Here is a 19,172-nt window from a genome sequence, read left to right as displayed (position 1 = left end):
TGATGCAGACCAGCTTTCCTGAGGATGGCTGAACCTGCCTGCCAATGGGAAGTGGTGAGTGAATCCCATATTTTGTCTCGTTTGTGTACACAGCTTTTACTTTACCTATTGTTATACAGTCTTTACCTCAACCCACCAGTTTTCTCACTCTCACCATTCCAATTCTCTCCCCCATCCCACAAGGGGTAACTTCTCTGAAAGTTATCTCATGGAAAGGAATTGTTCATCTCTCAGGTATAATTTTGTTTGATATGTGCAGTATCTGTGCAAAAGTCTACACTGGGAAAGTAACATATGGAAAAGCAGTCTTCTAGAAAAGCTAAAGAATACTTACTCTGCCTATTTAAAGATCTTCTTACTTAAAAGTTGATTATTTTTGATCTTCCAAAAAAGAAAGAGAAACCATTTGGTTAAAAATAAGTAGGAAATCTTTCAGAGAAAAATTGAATTATTAATGGAAACCTTGACTCTAGACTGTTTTGATGGATAAAACTAATTTATCTCTGTCTCCCTGAGATATTTATATCATCTGTCTAAACAGCGTGAGTCACATTTAAAATGATATCAACTTGTGCCACCTCCAGGGTAGCAAACTGGAGCTGATTCAGCTGAGTGTTGCTTTCCTTCACTTTAATCATTCAAAATATTCAATTGATTTTTATTAAAATGGAGTCTCTTCACTTTACAGGGAATTTGAATCCATAGCCAAGGGGGGAAAAATGGAAAAATAAATATAATTTATTCTTTCTTGTACTTTGGGGCCTCTTACTACAGGTAGAGGAAAACTGTTTGCTGTCTTTAATTCTTGAGGTACATGTTTGTACACATAGGGGCAAATTTTTAATACTAAGTACACATGTGTAGTAATAAAACACATAGGGTTTTTTTACAAATACAATTGTGGGTTTTATACATACTTCAAGTAAAAGACTCAAGCTGTATGAAAGACCATTTGGTCTCAGAGCACTGTCCAGAACCTATGAGTGCTAAAACTGTATTACCCCTGCCATATGTTGCAACTGGCAGCAATGAAATTGGAGTAGAAATATTTGGAAAACTTCTCTCTCTTGCTCACTTTTTTATTTTTAAACAATGATGAAAAAATTATTTTAGAATTTTCCATTAAATTAACTTCCAAAAACTTTTTTGTTTTTTAAATGTCATCTGGAACTCCTTGATATCAAAAAGAATTATTAAACATTATGTATTTTTCACATTATATATTTGTTGAAAACATTAGTTTCTAATACCTTGTTAGGCATTTAAGCAGAAGCAGGATGGAGACTTAGAAAGTGTAGAATTGTATAACTTGACACAAAGGGTTATGTTAAGAGCACAGAAAACCATCTCATTTAAATCTGTTTCTTGCTGAGACAGATGGTTGAGAGGGAAAAAAATTCAAAAATTTATAAGGAGTTACAGATCATGTAAAAGAGTGAAAATCCTTCCTGGCCTCTTTCAGAAATGGTTGCTCTGAAATTCTGAAATATAGGATTAGAGTAGCATATATTAAAAAAACCCAAAAAACAGTACTGTGACCAATATATGCAATAAAAATCTTTTATAAGCATTCCTTTAATTCAGTTTCTAATCTTGTCAGTGGAATTGCAATTGTCAGTAAGTATAGTTTTAAATTCCAAGACTAAGTAAAATCATGCATGTTCTCTTTGGGCAGAGAAGGATAACTGTAGTCTCAGTAGTGAGGAGTATTCATACTTTCCAGGGGGCAGCAATTTTAAAATATTTTAAGTTTTTACTTAAATTTCAATTTTGTTTTCTACTCTATTTTCATTTCTAAAGATAGCAGTTTTAAGGTATTGTTTGATCTGATCCATAGATTCTTAGTGCATTTATCTAATACATGTCATGTATGATGATGCAAATTGTAAGTATTTTCTTAAGATACTCTTCTGTAAATGCTAATACTTTTTCTCTCCAAATTTAGCAATAGTACTTTTAAATCAGCTTTTTTGCACAACTTGTATTGGGAGATGATTAGGAGATTTATAAATTTCTGAATTCACATTGACACAATTCAACATGAAACAAGATCTTATCACTGTAAATAATATTTTAGAATATAGAGTATATAATAGAAATAGCCACTGTGTCTAGTTGATTTACAGTCTGAAAATTAAATATCATCATCAGTCATACCCTCACACCTATCTCTGGTAATTTTTCTATATATTAATATAGGTTATAGTTGATTTTTTCATTTTAGAACACTGTTTGATATTTGTTTACTAAAACATTTTTCTAAGCCATCCCTGCAAAACAAAGCACAATTGCAAGAGGATTACTTTTTCTTTTCCTTAGGAAGTATCTACAATCATTTATTTGGGTTTTATCCATACCTCTGTTGGAATTACGATTTAACAACATTTACGATGTTTTCATTGTTAAAGGGCTTCAAGTAAAAACTGGATTGAGATGATTTGTCATCAGTTTTCATTTTAATTCTGAAAATCCATTTCAGATAAACTTAAATGTGCGTGGGGAATCCAGACACTACAGAGTACTGAGAGGCAAACTGTGCTACAGACCTTGTGTGCTCTTGTCATCGTGGCCCAGTCACTCAGGCTCCCCCTGGGCCAGTGCTCAGTGGTCTTGTCTCTTACTCTGGACTACTTCAAGGTCTGGAAGCATTCAATAAACATGGAAAGATTGGTTTAATGTGAGAGCATCACATTAAGTTCCAGTGTACTGGGCTTTCTTTTCATTTTGAATAGCCCTTTGAGGTATAAATAAGGCTAAATTTATTTTCATCCTTAAAGGTCTCTGGGCCTACTGTGCTGCTTTTAAAATCTCTGATGAAATTCTTATCAGGACTGTACCTTGTTGATAAAGGAGCTTCAGTGACAAAATTAGCTTGAAATGTTCTATTGTCATCAGACTTTACCCTTGAAATTTCCCCCTGGCTTTCTTGAGCATTATTTCTAAATTCCAACCAGTCCCCTTGGTCAATCCATAGCTTAACCTCACCCTGCCAGCACAGGGAGAGTAACAAGTGGTTGTGATGTGAAGGAGGAGGCAATATTCCTGTGAAAACTCCAGTGTTGTTGACCCTCCTTTCAGCAGGGGCAGAATCCCTAGGGCATACTGCAAAGGTCGAGAATACCTGGATTTCATTGGAGGTAGTGCAACATAGACAACCAAGACTCCAGTCCTAAAAGGAGATTAATTAAACATACAGAGATAGAAGAAAAAAAGTTATAATACAAACTTCTTATTTTTTTCCCCCAAAACTGCAATTCTAACAATTCTGTAAAAGGAGATTCAGAGAAATGCTTCTGAGTTCAAGGCACAGTTATTGAGAATCTCAAATTCAATTAAATAGAATTCTAGAATAATTAAAATAAATTCCCTTTTGCAAATCCTATTTTAGTGTAATCTGAGATCTTTTCACTAGCTTTACATTGGTGTCAAATAGCACAATCTGTTTCACTAACTGCTGGAAAAAAAGTCATCTAGTTGGAAAGAAGTATTAAAAACATCTTCAGTGTACTTGCCTAGGCTGAAAGTGTGGAACAACGTTAAATTTTTTTTTCCAAAATTTTCAACTCTTACAGCTAAATTATCCTTCCTATCTAATATCCTAATCAGAATTTGGAATCCATAACAACAAATTCTTCATATTCCTTTACCTGTTTAATGAATTGGGTTTTTTTATATTTAAAAAGCACTTGAAGAATCACTCGGGGTTTGCTAAAAATGCGTAGTAATGTGCCCAATTCATTTATCATGCAAGCTGCTGCATTTCTTCTGATGACTGACTTCATGCTTGAGAGAAAATCCTTATCTTGGCATAAGGATCTCACCTGCCTGTAGAAAATTGATTCCATTACAATTTCTAAATCTCTAAATGAGAACTGCCCTCAACTGTGTTCTTACATAGAATAATTAGGCTTTATTTATCAAAAACATATGACAGCAAAGGCATCTGACTGTATTTTAGCATTTGGTCAAACATCCTAGATCTCTGCACTCAGGTAAGACACATATTTTGACGTGAGGCTTACTTTGCTATAACTAATATGGCACAATGACATAAGTAGGTATAATTCCAAAGGCAGTATTTCCAGTTGTGCTTACTTAATGAACCAAGAATTTATTTAAAAGCATTGGCAGTTTAATAATCACATGGCCATAGTTTCACAGCTCCTTCTAAACAGGGAGTGCTGTATTCATCTTGCTGAGAAAAATGGTGACTGCAATTTCAACAGTAGCATCATGGGCTGTTTGTTGCTTTTTAATCTAGCTACCTCTATTCATATGTAACATCTGAAAGCTTTTAAGTACCAAGAAGTTTATCCTTACCAAAATTTCTAAGAAACTGTCAATTATCAATATTTGCTTTATAAAGAAGAGATTTTAAACTCATCACTTGGACTCCTGGTGATGTTTTCATGTGCTAGAGGTTATCCAGAAAATGAAAGATACAGGAGTTGAACCCAGTCACCATTCTTTCAATTCAAGATCTTAACGTTAAGATAAGTTTTTTCTTATTTTTGTTTTCTTTTAAGGAGTCTACGTTTTTGTGTTCCACCACTGCTCTGTAGAAAAGATAGTCATGGCAGATGAACATGCATGCATTCACACATGCTCTTAGCAGGAGCATGGGAGGTGACAAACCAAGTAGTTTGTTTTCACTGTTTTCATTGCCTATGGAAAGTTTAAGCAGAAGGATGCAGCAGATTTCAGTCACAGTGAAAATTAGTATGTAATAAAAAAAAAAAAATGAAAGAGAACAGGTATAAAGGTGGAGAGAATGTTTTCCAGTAAGATGCACAAAAATAACAATAACACTGTTGAATGCTGCAATTTCTGTAGACACATAAAAATGAAACAATGTTCAAACGTAGTTTCTGGTCCATCAAATAATCACTTAATATAATTGTTTTTATAAACTAATGCAGTTCAACCTATAACTAATCTGACATCATGCTCCTTTTTCATTCAAAATATGTCAGAATTTTTAAAACCTGACATTGAATATTGTATAGATAAGTGAAGCAAAATAACATAAATGAATGATCTGTGTTTGCATGCAAACATATTTAGTGATGCATCAAACTCCAAAGTCCCAGCTTCCCAGCAGTTTAGTGAAAAAAGGCAGACAACCTCTGAAGACACTTCAGCCCACACAGGGCCTGAGTCACTCTGCAGAAGTGCCTGTCTCTCATGATGGATTACACACAGAGCTCAGCAAAAGCAGGCTTCCAAATCAATGCCCTGAATACCTGCAGTACAGATGTGGCTTCAGAACTTTTTGTCAGAGATTTTACCTTTGTTTCTTTGCTCTTGGACCTGCAGGCATGCAAATATGTACTAGAAAAATATTTTTAGAAGGCACTTAGGTTGAGGTCAAGGGTCGAAGCACAAAAGTATGTGATCAGAGCCAAATTTTTGTGGTTTAAATTGCCATTTTCCTGCTCAGATGTTTTAATTCCCTACCAGTTGTAACTTTGCAAGTGGCTAAAATTCTACAAATGTTTTCCCTGGATAACTTGACTCAATCTCTCAAGGTTTAAAGACCTAATGGCAATTTTCAAGGATAAACTGAGCTCAGGACCATATCCCATACATTGTGTGTATAATTTCAAAGGCAGATGTGTTACCGCCTCCTGCCCCTAGTGATATATATTCAATGGGTACATCTGAGACCCTTATCAGCTATAGGCTTAGCCACACAATGTTTCCAGAGCTGATGTCAATATCCAGTCACATTCTTCTTGTTTCCAGCTGGGGAGGCATTAGGCTGTGACATCATTTCCTTTCCCCTAGTGTGTGATCCTGGGCTTGTATTTCCATTTTCAACACACTTTTACCCCTTCAGTCCTTCAGGTTGTCAGTCCACTTATTTTTGTATGATCTTTCATCTTCACCTCTCTAGTGAGGATTTATAGGTTTGTTATTGCCAAATGTTATTTGTGTTATCTGAATTTCTTTATCAGTATCAGTAAAACACACATGGTTCCAAAAACATAAATTGAAACATAGCCAGACATATTTTTATATCCAGTAATGTGCCTTTTTGTCCTAATGTTGTTTCCTGCCTTTAAACTATTTTGTGAGCGTTTTGTGCAGAATATTTTTTCTTCTCATGGGTGGCATTGTATGTAACATATGATCCTGTCACATGGATTTCCTATGTGCCTTTCCTTACAGTATTCATTATCTCATACAAAGAATGCCAGGTTATTTTGGCATAATGATAGTCTCTTTAGGGGTAAAGCTGTTATTCATTATATTCTATTTTCATTACTTCAGTGTCTCTAGCTATGCAATGCTTCATAGTTTATTTAAACCCTGGCACAGCTCATGAGGTCAGAGGCACTTGTTTCTATGTTATCTGGATCATGTACACTTCTTTTGCTTCAAAGAAACAAAAGCTGGGTTTTATTTTTTCAGGCATTTGATTGCCAGCCTGATAGATTCATTAAAAGTGTTTGTTGCTGAACTGCCCTTCCATGTACAAGTATTTAAAGTACTCTTAAATGGAGGTTATGGGGTCTTGCCCTCTTGGTCTAGACACTTCCTTAAAAATAGTTTTATGTCTTTGTTTTCTTCTCATCTTAGATGAGTAATTTTCATTTCCAGAGAGCGTGTCATTAGCCAAGCTGCATTTGCTACTAGTAGTTAACATCTCCATATTAATTTTGTTTTGGCCTGTAAATTGTCTTTATTATTAACTGGTTTTTTTTGCTTCTAGGTGAGGCCACTCTTTTTCCTGTTTTCTTTTTATTTGGATGATGAAAGTACATTTCAGTACTTGCAATTTTGGAAGATCTGACCCTGCCTAAAATTTTCTGTTTGCACTTTCTTCATACATTTTCTGACATCAGACTGTTTTCCTAGCATATTAATTTTATGTTCCACCCTACAAGCTTTCTGTATAGTCCAGATATACTCTCTGAGGTGACTGCTCATCTAGTTAGAAATTGAGCCCTTTGTTATGAAAGGTTTCTCCCCATGATTGAAGCTGTAAGTTTTTCACAGTCCTCAGCCAGTCTTTTTCTTAAAGGAATTACTGCATTTTCTTGAGTCTTCCTTATTTCTTTGTTTTCTTGGTATTTTGTTTTATTTTAGTGAGGTTCTGATTTATTTGTGTTTAGCATTTATTTGTGTTTAGCATTTATTTGTGTTACAGTTACTTTTTTTAAAAAAATAATGGGATGAATGTGTCATCACTTTGAGATACAGCTTTCTTGCTCAACTATTTAGTGAGGTCTTCACTTCTCTCATGTTCTGTGTCGCATTTTCAAATACCTGGGTCTACCCTTTATTGCTAAAATTTATTTTATGGTAAGTTTCAATTTCACCTCATAGCTTTTGTAGTGCTAGTTACTCCTTATTTACTATTTCATAACATTATTTGCTTTCTAAATAATGCAGAAATTTGTACATATACAAATACGGTAAGAAAACTTCTGTGGTTTCTCTAATTTTCTGATTTTTTTCTCTAATTTTCTAATTTCTCTAATTTTCTTACACTTTATCACATACTTGACTTATACTTCATCACATCATTATTTTTGTCATGAGGAAGGCAACGATATTGGTACATATGGGTGTGGGAAATAAGCAAGAAGGGGATTTCTGTGTCAAACTGCTTTGTAGATCAGTTGCATCATCCATGTGACAGGGAAGATGCAGCAAGGTGTACAAGCTATTGTGGGCAGTTATGGCCTTCTATGCTTCAATACAGTCCTCTCACCCAGATGTTTGGGCTGAATATTGACATTTCTTTACAATTAAAAAAAAAACAACCAAAAAACCCAAATGGCAATATATTTTAAGGGATGGTCAAGTTGAAAATCACATATGCAATCTGACAAATACATATTAGTTCAATTTCTGACAGTCTCTTTCTGTTGCATGCAAATGATCTTCCATTACTTCTCAAAGTTTAATTAATTTCATTTTTATTTGTGTGTTCTTGTTAGATAAAGTCAGGAAACTACTCTGTATAATCAGTTTCATAAAAGTATTTTATTAATTTTCTTTAAACAGTCTGTGTTGCATTTTAAGTGAAATTATTTATTTCCTTCATGCATCATGTGTTTGATTAGTTCATCTCTAACTGAGAGAGGTTAATGCTGCTGGACCATTGGTAATAACTGGTATGGAGTGGCTTCTGCCATACTCTGTCATTTAGACCTGGGAATGGGAAAATGAGTCCTACTTTTATTAAAATATCTTTTCTTCACCAGCAGACATCAAACTGTTAAATCACAGGAGTGCCTAACATAGACAATGCAAAGTCATAGGAGAAGTAATTCTCCAAAGGATGGAAGACAGTTGTTTTTTCTTTACTTTTTTTGTAAGCTACCCTAGGATTTGCCACCACATTATAGAATGGATTATGCTGTTGTCTGTCAGTGAAGCAGAGTAGTCATCAGAGTAGGTTTTTATTCTGTATTTTATATCCTTTTTTTTTTCTTGTCTTTTACCAATGGAGGCATTCAGCAATTTTTAAGGTGGCAACTCATGTTTTAAAATAAGAACTACCATGTTTTCTTATGCTTTTTATTTATGTTTTTTGCAGCTATTGAACTGTATCTTAGGACCATATTAGAAGGCAAGCAAAGTTTTCTTGAGCAATGAAAGAGACCACCTTTTCTAATTAAAATTGTCATGTAGAATAGTTATTTAAATTACTTCTTACTGGCAGCAGGATGGGCTTGTATTTTTCAGGCAGTTGACACCACAGGAGCAGATGCACTTAAAATGGACTGCAACTAGATTCTGTTTATAAGATATAGTGGTAGGATGGGAATATTCTGTAAATCAAATATATATTCAAAAGATACTTTTTTAAAAAATCAATTTAAAATTTAAATTTAAATTAAATTTGACTTAAAAGAGGTGCTATTGTTTTCACATTTACTAACTAAAATTGTATGGGAATGCTAAAGAATGAAGTAATAAAAATTTGCACCCGGAAGTTAGTGTGAAAAATGGTACTCGGTATGCAAAATAAATAGTGTGCAAAATAAAATAGAAAATTGACCAGCTTCTCATCCACCAGCCACCCCTCAGGTCCTTCTGGGCAGGGCTGCTCTGGATCTGTTCATCCCCCAGCCCAGGTGCAGCACTTTGCACTTGGTCTTGTTAAACCTCATGTGATTCCAAGGGACCTTCCTCTGAAGCCTGTCCATGTCCCTCAGGATGGCAGAGATCACATCCTTCAGGTGTGTCAACCACACCACTCAGCTTGCTGACACCTCCAGATATTCTGTGGGTCCACTCAATCCCATTGTCTATGTCATTACAAAGATATTAAACAACACTGGTCCCAGTACAGACCCCTGAGGCGCTCCACCTGTCAGTGGCCAGTCTCAGGACTCCGAGAAGTTGGCCACTGGCCTCTCAGTGTGACCACACAACCAAGTCCTTATGCACCCAACAATCCATCCATCAAATCCATCTCTCTCCAATTTAGAGAAGGATGTTGTGAGGGACAATGTCAAATGATCTACACAGGTCCAGATAAATGACATCTGTAGCCCTTCCACTGATGTAGTCACTCCATCACAGAAGGGCACAAGTTGGTCAAGCATGCCTTGCCCTTGGTGGAGCCATGTGCTGGCTGTCTCCTATTTTTAATTGCATATGAACTCTGTTAAATTAATCTATTAGTCATATTCATTTAAAAAGGTAATTGATGGAATCTGTTTTGAAATCTGGGTAAGCAAATACCACTGAATGAAAAAAAAAAGAGTCCTGACACACTCTTTCCTTCCTTTGCTAGGCCATGGAACGTGTGACTGTGGGAAGTGCAAATGTGATGAAGGCTGGTATGGTGAAGCATGTCAGTATCCAACTACTTGCAATCTTACACGGAAGAAAAGCAATGAAATGTGCAAGAATTCTCAAGATATCATCTGTTCTGGTGCAGGTAAGATGTCTTTTGTTGCTTTTGATACCTTAATGGTCTCCCAGTGTAATCTTGAGAATCATTGTCATTTCTAACTAGTAATTTTGTAGAGTATGTTTCAAGAGACTGAGATGTAACTGTAGGTGCACTAAAGTGTTTAATTTTCCTATAGGCTTATTTCTGTGCATACAATGTACACTGATTGGGAACACCTGCTTTATATCTATAGCTGTTGTGAGTTGATGAAACTGCAACTCTATTTTATTTTCCTCATCAAAATGTTGTTGTAATGGCATTAACACAGGAAGCGACGTAATTTCTATCAAGTGTTTGTATTTACAGGATGCAGAAATTGCATTTGCAAATATTTTTCCTGGACATTTATAAGCTGTGCAACTTTTTGAGACACTTTTGAATCGTACCTATGATTATTAAAATCAGTTGTAGAAGACGTGATGGATCACTTAAAGGAGCATTTCCACCTTCACTGTTCTGATTTGGTAACATGTTCTTCTCTAATTCCTTAGTTTTATAACCATCCTTATTTAAATAGAAAGTCTTTTCCTTAAAAAAAAAAAAATTCTAAGGAAAACCAAATGGGTTTTAGTAGACTTCAATGAAAAAAATTTAAAGGGCATTTTCTACCAATCAAGTTTTGAGACTTGAAATTGCCTTCTGGTTTTTCCATGATACTGACCTCCAAGTGAAAGAATGTTTCAAGAACTCCACTTCTGCTCACTATTGCTGCTCTTTAATTTCTGTTGGAATCCACACATTTTCATTCAAGTAAATTTCTCACAAGTTAGTCGCTGACATGAGCAAAGAATCCCAAGGACTGGTGGGACTTGTTAGAGAGAAGCTGGTACAGGATAAGAAACCAGTTTAACATAAAACTATTAGTATGCAGCGTACTGAGTAAATGATGCACTTAATTTATGACAATAGGTATATGAGACTTGCTATTGAGAGAGACATGAGACATAGCTAAATGAGAAATCAACTTTCAAAAATAAGTGCAGTTCATTGCACTTAGTCAAAGTTCTTAAAAAAGAACCTCTTTCTTTACTTGGTTAGAAGTGGCCCCGGTCTTCACAAGAAAATCAAGATAGCTCAACAACCACTGCAATTAGCTAGGGTGTTTGTAGCATCATAAGAAGAATAAATGGTTTTGCTTTTGCTGATATTAAACAGGACAGGAATTCCAATAAGACTGACTAGGGAGTTAGGGGTAACTTTGATGGGCTGTATTTTGTCTTGGTGGCATTGCCTTTTGATCTACTACTAGTACTGTTGTTGGGGTCTGGGGTCTGTTTTATAATTGCCAGTAAAATATAGGAAGGGATGACATGAGCCTTTACAAAAACACTGCTCTGCTGTCACACAGATAATCATTTATTGTAATTTTTTTCAGTAACCGATCAAGATCCACCTAAAATTTCACTTTTCTGACTTTGTTCCTAATCATTTGTCATGGACAATGTCTAGGATGTCCTACCTAAACTGAGGTTCTCTATGTGAGCAATTTTCACTTTTAGCAATGAAAGGAATGAATATCTTTATGATACACCGTGTCTCTGACCTTTTTAGATACCCAGTAATCAATTTTCTGTTTTATCTTCTTTCCTGTTCAGGAATTACTGGTAATCATGACAGTTTTCTCAAAAATTGCATTTGTATTTGTTTACCAAGTAATTGTAGCAAGTAATTCTAGTTCTGTGGGTTTCTTATGTTGTATTCTCTGTTGTATTATTTTTAGTACCATATTATATTAGCTCTTGCAAACATTTTTAAAATTTACTCTTTCAGAGTGGCCATGTCTGTCGCAGAGCCCAGTACTTCTGTTCTTTGGATTAACGTGATGTTTATTAAGTCGTGCTATGTTTGTAAGCAATATTGTGTAATATCAGGATAAATCTATTTTGGAGAGCCTCTCTGATGCCAATTACCATGTTTTTAAAAATACATATGGATGTCATGTGAGGAGTATGAGTGCTGCGAAGTTTTAAAAAAATATGTATTTTCTGGCATAGTGATGCCATTGACTATTGAAACAACTTCTTTGAGACCACTGACCACAAGGCCCCAATAATGTGATACTGCACTAAGTTCCCACCCTTTCAATTATAGTGAAGGTAGGGACAGAGGTAGGGAAAAGGGGTTTCTTATGTGAGTGGGAGAGTAATACTTTTGTTTCTAGTGTCAGTTTAATGTATTTGTGATTTTTTTTTTTTTTTGACTGTGGAACTTATTGATACATTTATTTATGACCTCAGGTCAGATAGACCCTCTGAGGGAAAAGAGAGGATTCTTCTTTCTCAGGGAGCAATAAGAGATTGTTTCCTACTCAGGAGGGCAGGTCATGGAGGGAGGCAGCCACTGAGCTGAGGGGAAACCCTCGAAACACCAAGGAGTAAATGTGTCACCTGATGAGCAGTGATAGAAGAGAGATCTGTTTACAAATCTATTTGCATCCTTTGCATTGCCTGAGTGCTCTGGCTTTTCATTATGTCAGAAAGTTGGTTTTTTGTGGTTTATGCTGTGAAAAAAAAAGCTTTACACTTCCAAGGCACTTGAATACTCTATCTCTGTACAGCTAAGATTAAGCTTTTTGTTGATATGGATAATTTCTGTGTCTGTATTTGTGTGGATGATCTTTAGATTTCAGCCTTCTCAGAAATAAAATATGTACCATCTCTGACAGACTAATGAAACTCTTTCTATAATCTGCAGTCACTGAGTAATGTCTCTTAAACATTTACAGGCACATGTCAGTGTGGCAGATGCAAATGTGCAAACTCAGAAGGAAATGGACTAGTATATGGCAAATTTTGTGAATGTGATGACAGAGAATGCATTGATGATGAAACAGGAGAGATTTGTACAGGTATGTATCTTAATGAGCGCAAGAAAAGTGATGAAGAATAATACAGGTTGTTATTTAATTGCATGGTTCTACAAAATATCTTTACTGAATGCATGACTTAAAGTAAAAGTAACTCTATTTGCAAGGCTTCACATTGCAAATTGTAAGTGCAAATTTCAGATGCAAAAATGAGCTAAGCATAAGGTTAAAGAATGAATAAATCCTGTGACATTCTCCTCTTTTTGGGAGAACTGCAAAGAGGGTTGTAAAAGATAATTCACTAAGGTAATTCATAGCTTAGTGTGTCTGTCTTCAGTAGAATATATGAGGAATGTGAATGCTTCATGGCACAAATGAGAAAGAGTAGAATGGATAACATGCGAAAAAAAAACCCCAAAATGAGAAAATGGGTTATTAGGAATTTTTCAAGGAAACAAGAATTAAAAAATATCAGGAATAAATGTAGGATGGTAGCTCAGAAGCAGGAAGATAAAAAGAGAAAGGAGTGAATAAGGAAAATGTCATCTGTGATAGGAAAGACAAGAAAATAAGATGGAATGAACTTTGCTGATAGATCGAAAAGCAACCAAAATTCAAACTGTTCTTTTAAGTCATTATGAGGCAGGAACTTGGCAGTTAAGGTTTGAGCAACACACACCATTTATGGCACTATAAATGCTGTTGCCCATGTTGTGAAGGAGGCTTGTCCTTGAGCTGGGAGGGGCTACAAACATTGTTCAAGCTACACATGTGCAGATTGTGTCCATATACCCACGGGAGTGTTCCAGTCAGCTCCTAGGCTATTCATATCTGGTGGTAATGTTTCCTATATGTGTGTGTATGAAGAAAGAGAGTACTTGTGGAAAATACCTTTCTCTTTTCCTTACACAGAAAATAGTAGAAATAGTTTCTATTTATTCGCCTTTGAAGGCAAAAAAAAAGAACATTTTTTAAAATCCTTTCAATCCTTAGAGGATTAAGTAGGGATTTTAAGTGAGGGTATGCAGAATGGTCCTCTGAAGTCTAGATTCAGCAGCAGAGTATAATATTTCCAGTAATTGCCTAAAATAAAATGAGGGGAAGGCAACAATTGTTATGTGCCATTTATTCCATTTATATTTGCCTCTAAGCACTATTCATGGTACCAAATGCGATAAAAAATTGCCAGTCACTTAGTTCCAGTAAATTCTCCTACTGCTGTTTTTTGTCTGGTTTGGCTTTTTCCCCCTCACACGTGTTTTGCTGCTGGTTTATATTGTTAACTTTTACTTAGCTTTTATTTCCCATTGTCTCATCCACTCATCCCATTTTACCCAAAAGACCAAAAGCATCTGTGTATAAGACTAGTCTTGTATGTATGTAGAATTCAAAGTTTTCTGATATAAAGGGACAAAAAGTGTTGGTAGACTCAAATCATTAAAGTCTGTGGTTGATCTTTATAAAAGCCATGATATCTCATGGAAATTTTGGAGTCTTCTAAAGTAAAGTATAAGTTATAAACTAATGTTTTTCTTGGGTTGTTGTAAGCTGAAAAGTTTATGCACACAACTTTTGGGTGTTTTATGTTGTTTTATTTTTTAACAAACCTCTACAATATGAAATCATATATTGAAGCAAGCCTTATGCATAAAAATGCACGTGGCAGCACATGAACATGAGGGTCAAAGACACATCCTTTCCTCAACCTTGAGCTGTGATTTTATCCTGGAAAAACAATCAATGCCATGTTTAGATATAGATGACATATATTTTAATATTTGCACAAGGGCACTGAATTTGTTAAGCAAATCAGTTCTTGGGTAGGGCAAAGTTGCAAAGATATGTTAAGCTTTTCCAGCTTCAGTTGGAATTTTATCAGTCAGTTGACTACCACTTTTTATTTGAGGTTACACTTTGGAGTCAAGTTGCAGTTTATTTTTGAAAAAGTATCATATTTATTAGCAAATTAAATTCTGGTCCTGGTCTTTTTTTTTAAACTAAGGCTTTTTACTCTAAGGGAGTGATGTTTTTTCTCCTGCCAAGAGCAAGCATCATTTAATTCATGTTTATTTGAGGAGTATAAAAGTGTGAGTGAAGAATGAAGTATTGATGTTTTTATCGGTGAAAATTGCCTCTAGATCAAATTATTATACTCCTTTAGCATTTTTTATTTTATTTTTTCCTAATTTCCTACTGTTCATGATCAGCCTTTTCATAGTAATTATTTTTGATTGTATTTGTTGTTTAATTATGTAATTAAATTAATTGTTTTTTGACTTTAACCAAATGTAATGAAAATTCTGTGTGTAGTTGCAAAACCAGTAAAAAATTGTATTCAACAATTTGAAGTCTTGATAATTAGGAATACAGAATGACCAGACTGTGGTAGAGGTGGCCAGGTCTACTAAGCTCAAAGGAAGAAAGAACAAGATCCTGACTTGATCCTTCTATTAAAGAATTAACTTTTGGCTGTAAGATTAGTAAGAATTGAAACTACTTAATTTGAAAGCTTTTTGCCGTGAAGCACATGGCACGTGTACCTCAGCAGATGAAAATGTTCTGGAGCTGGTTTCACTTGGATGATGCAGCCCTCTTTTTTGGGATATGTATGTTTTGTTAAATGAATATCTGAAAGATTCATTTTGAAAATAATTATCTTTAGTGAACTGTTTTAGCAAAGTTCTAAAATCTTCTTGACAGAGGGGGAGAAGAAGGGAAGCCATATACAACATAGTTGGTGTGTAATAAGTCAATATGTCTTTACTGCAACTATCTGAGGAGTCAAGAACACACAAGGTGTTCTTAGACATGCCAAGTATGTATCCTACCTTGGTGTGTAAAGCTGTGCTTATATTTTAACTAATACGGTCTTCAAAATTTGCCTATAAAGTAAAAAAAAAAGGCTGTAAATATCAAAAAATATATCAAATATAAATTATGATTTCAATTAGTGCTTACTGATTAGATTTAATCTGTGGTTAAAGGAAAATCAGTTCTAAAATAGTGGGGAAAAATACAGTTCAGATATCCTTTGTCTGATTTTATGTATTCATACATGGTCCATAAATTGTTTCTATTCTGAGTCTAGCAGTAAAAGTTTTTAAAAGAAAAGATCAAAATAGTTAAATTGTTAATGCCTTTTAAAAACTTGCCTCTTTCTCACTGTACAAAATTTGTTTTGGCTTAAGGCCATGGAAAGTGTTACTGTGGAAACTGTTACTGTGAGGCTGGTTGGCATGGAGATAAATGTGAATTCCAGTGTGACATCACCCCCTGGGAGATCAAGAAAAGATGCACATCTCCAGATGGCAAAATCTGCAGCAACAGAGGTGTGTGTCATTTGCATGGACCTTCTACACATATTTATATTGGCTTTTATTTTACTCTATGCATTCTCTACAGTAGGGCACATATTGTATTTGCTGAGAGTTTCTACTTGTTCTCACCTCGTTCAGCTCTGGATATACACTTCCAAGTGGGTAGATACCTGTGTTTAGGTATAAACTTACACAAAGCCACATCCACTTATTGATTAAGCAAATTCAAATTGTTCCCATTCTTTATTTCTGTAGTAAGACTGAGCAGGATAATTTGTTATTTAGTACATATTTGTTCTGGTAAGAGACCTACCTTGCAAAATAAATTGTTACCAGATTTTTGACTTTGAATGGATTGGTGCTGAAAAATCACAGAACTGCGTGTCAATTCACTGTTAAAGAACACAGGACCCACAGTGGAATGGGGAAAATGAAAACATGAAGCATTACTTTCTACTACAACTGAAAAAAACCCCTGTGAGTTAAGTTGCAATGCTGTGGAATGTATAGAAATAGAAAGGTAGACTTCACACAGTTTTTCTAGCTATATGAAGTTTTATCTGCACACGATTTTGGAATTTGAGTTTTGCCTTATACTTCTGTCTAATTTTGCCATTTTGGGAAAAAAAAAACCCCACAAAACAAACACACAAAATAAGGTTGCTTTTCACTAGCTGCTGTGTTTGGCTTCATTGAGCAAGGAGTGAAAAAAAAAAAAGCATGTTTATTTGGCGATAGTCAAGAATAATTATAGTAGTACATAAGCAAGAGTCACATAGATACCTCTCTTAAAAACATCTCTACTGACAAAACCTGCTGTATTGTGAACATCTAATCATCCTGAGAGCATTTAGAAAACTCTCTTCTCATAATTAGGAGGAAATGGAAAGTTTGGCTCAAATACAGAGATCATGTAGGCTCATTTAGCCTCGGTACTTCAGCATAAAATTTTCGTGTAGTTCTGGAAATAATAGATATTAAAGTGTCTTCATATCAGATACTTTCTTTGCACTGGGAAAGTAATTTCTTGGCAAAGAGTTTCTCGTCAAAGCAAGCTTTTAATCAAATTTGAAATTTTAATGTGTGATAATTTCTTTAAACTGGCATTGCAATAGGAGAAATTGTGTGAATTGCATAGTTGGTATTCTGAGTAGCTGCAACCTCCAATACAAAGGTAAATTTGTGTGATACTTCCGTGCCTTTAGCCTTTCATGTATTTGTGATTTTATCTTCATAATCATTTTGTAGGCTTCTGACAACATGAAGTTGCTTTCCAACAAAGTATTTCTGCTCCATTCAGTCCTACTTCCCCAGTTCTCTGTGTTTATACATCTTGTGATATAAGTAAAGTTCATATAGTCAGTCTTGAGGTTTCTAAAAATCAAATACGAAGGCTAGCCTTGCTGCCCACCCTCCTTCAGTGCTAAGATGGATAAATTGTTCTTATCTTTCCCTCTGCACTGTCTAGTCAACCACTTTAGACCACATGTGAAAATTTTGAATTTTAAACTTTGGTGAGATTATGTTCTGCATTCTGACATCCAGGAAAGCTGATCTAGATTAACTTTGAAGTTGTTTCTGAGAGGATTAATCACTCTCCAGAGGCATTTCCTCTTTTTGTTTGTTTGTTTGTTTGTTTGATGGTTTTGTTTTTTCCTTCAGTAATGTCACTGAATTGTGAAAGTATAAAAAAATTAGTCACAAATTTCTTGAGGGCTCTCTCAGGGTTTTTAACATTAGACAGGGCTGTAGCTCTTCCTGCTCATGTCATGTATGCTGGATTGTGTAGACCTTCTCCTTTTATTAGAGAATGTGCCCATATCTATGTGTACTGCTTAGTCATCCTGTCCTGTTGCCTTCAAATCCATTATATTGTTTGGAGTAACCTAAAAAAGATGACAAAGGTGTTGGCAGAGTAGCAGAAGGTGAAGCCACTCTGCAAGAAATGAACTGCATGCATCAGTAAGGTCAGACTGCATTTATAAGCCTGTTAGCATCTCAAAAAAGAGTAGTGAGCATGTTGCCCAAAACATATTTGGATTTCTGAATAAGGAAAATATTGTTTTTCCTTTGGTTGGGGGTTTTGTTCAGATTTTCCTAAATATGTAGAGTACATATTCTCTTATTATTAGTAAAATATGCAAGTTTGTTTTCTGTCATAGTCACATTTCTTCTAATTGTAAGCAACAGTGTGTGGCCCTGAATATTGATTTGGGAAAAGTGGAGAAGTATCCTTTCATGCAGATGTGTGCTGCTGTTCTTCTTGGGTAAAGAATGACCTCCTAGGCATTTTCAGCTGTGTTAGTTTGGATTCTCTTGTAGTTTAAATGTTTATGCTTTAACAACCATTAATTATCCCCTGTGCCCAAGCCCAAGTCGTTTAAACAGAATTGATTTTTATTGTCATTACTGACAGGGCAAATTACTGTTGATGTCAAAGATGTGCAACTCTTCTGTGAGCTGCATTTTCTTGTTGACTCTTAGCAAGGCTCAACAGCAAAAAGAAACATGAACAGGAAGCCAATTTGTTTGTATAAAGTATTGCTACTGAATAATCATGGCAGGTTTCAAATCATAGAGGATGAGCACACACTCATGATTGTCACTTGCAGCTTTGAAACTGCATTTCTGTGAGAGCTGAAAATTCACAAGTGTAAATTCCTGTAATCAAAGTGCTATTACTCTAAATTACACAGTTAATCTTCAATATCTGTGATGTGGGTTTTTTGTTGTTTTTTTTTTTTTTTCTTGTTGTTTGTTTGTTTTTTTCTTTATTTTTAGGCACGTGTGTTTGTGGGGAATGCACATGCCATGATGTGGACCCAACTGGTGACTGGGGAGATATTCATGGAGATACTTGTGAATGTGATGAAAGAAACTGCAAAGCAGTGTATGATAGATATTCTGATGACTTCTGTTCAGGTAAAGTTTGTGTACAAAAGGGCCTTGTGTGTAGTTTTATAGAAAACCTTCCAACTGGGCTGATCTTCCTCTTCCCTAGTGCTCCAATTCTTATTTTCCTATCTTAAAATATACCAAGCTTGGGGGGCAGGAGAGGTTTTGAAGAGGGCTTTTTAAATTTAAAGATATAATTCTGTTGGGTTTTTTCCATGACATTTAACAAAATCCT

The 19,172-nt window shown here is 35.2% G+C and overlaps 1 protein-coding gene across 1 annotated transcript in view; it reads left to right on the top strand.

Moving 5' to 3' along the window:
* The window catches only part of ITGBL1 (integrin subunit beta like 1), a 124,398-nt gene that overhangs the window by 45,230 nt on the left and 59,996 nt on the right, over positions 1-19,172 (top strand). The window contains exons 3-6 of the mRNA XM_023947216.2: positions 9,758-9,904; positions 12,645-12,767; positions 15,914-16,054; positions 18,824-18,964. Coding sequence (XP_023802984.2) covers positions 9,758-9,904; positions 12,645-12,767; positions 15,914-16,054; positions 18,824-18,964 — 552 coding nt within the window. The remainder of the gene's footprint in view (positions 1-9,757; positions 9,905-12,644; positions 12,768-15,913; positions 16,055-18,823; positions 18,965-19,172) is intronic.

Source organism: Cyanistes caeruleus, chromosome 3 (assembly GCF_971803275.1).
Source record: "Cyanistes caeruleus chromosome 3, bCyaCae1.hap1.1, whole genome shotgun sequence".
Lineage (NCBI taxonomy): Eukaryota > Metazoa > Chordata > Aves > Passeriformes > Paridae > Cyanistes > Cyanistes caeruleus.
Note: the sequence above shows the minus strand (reverse complement) of the source record. Positions and strands in the feature narration are given on the sequence as shown.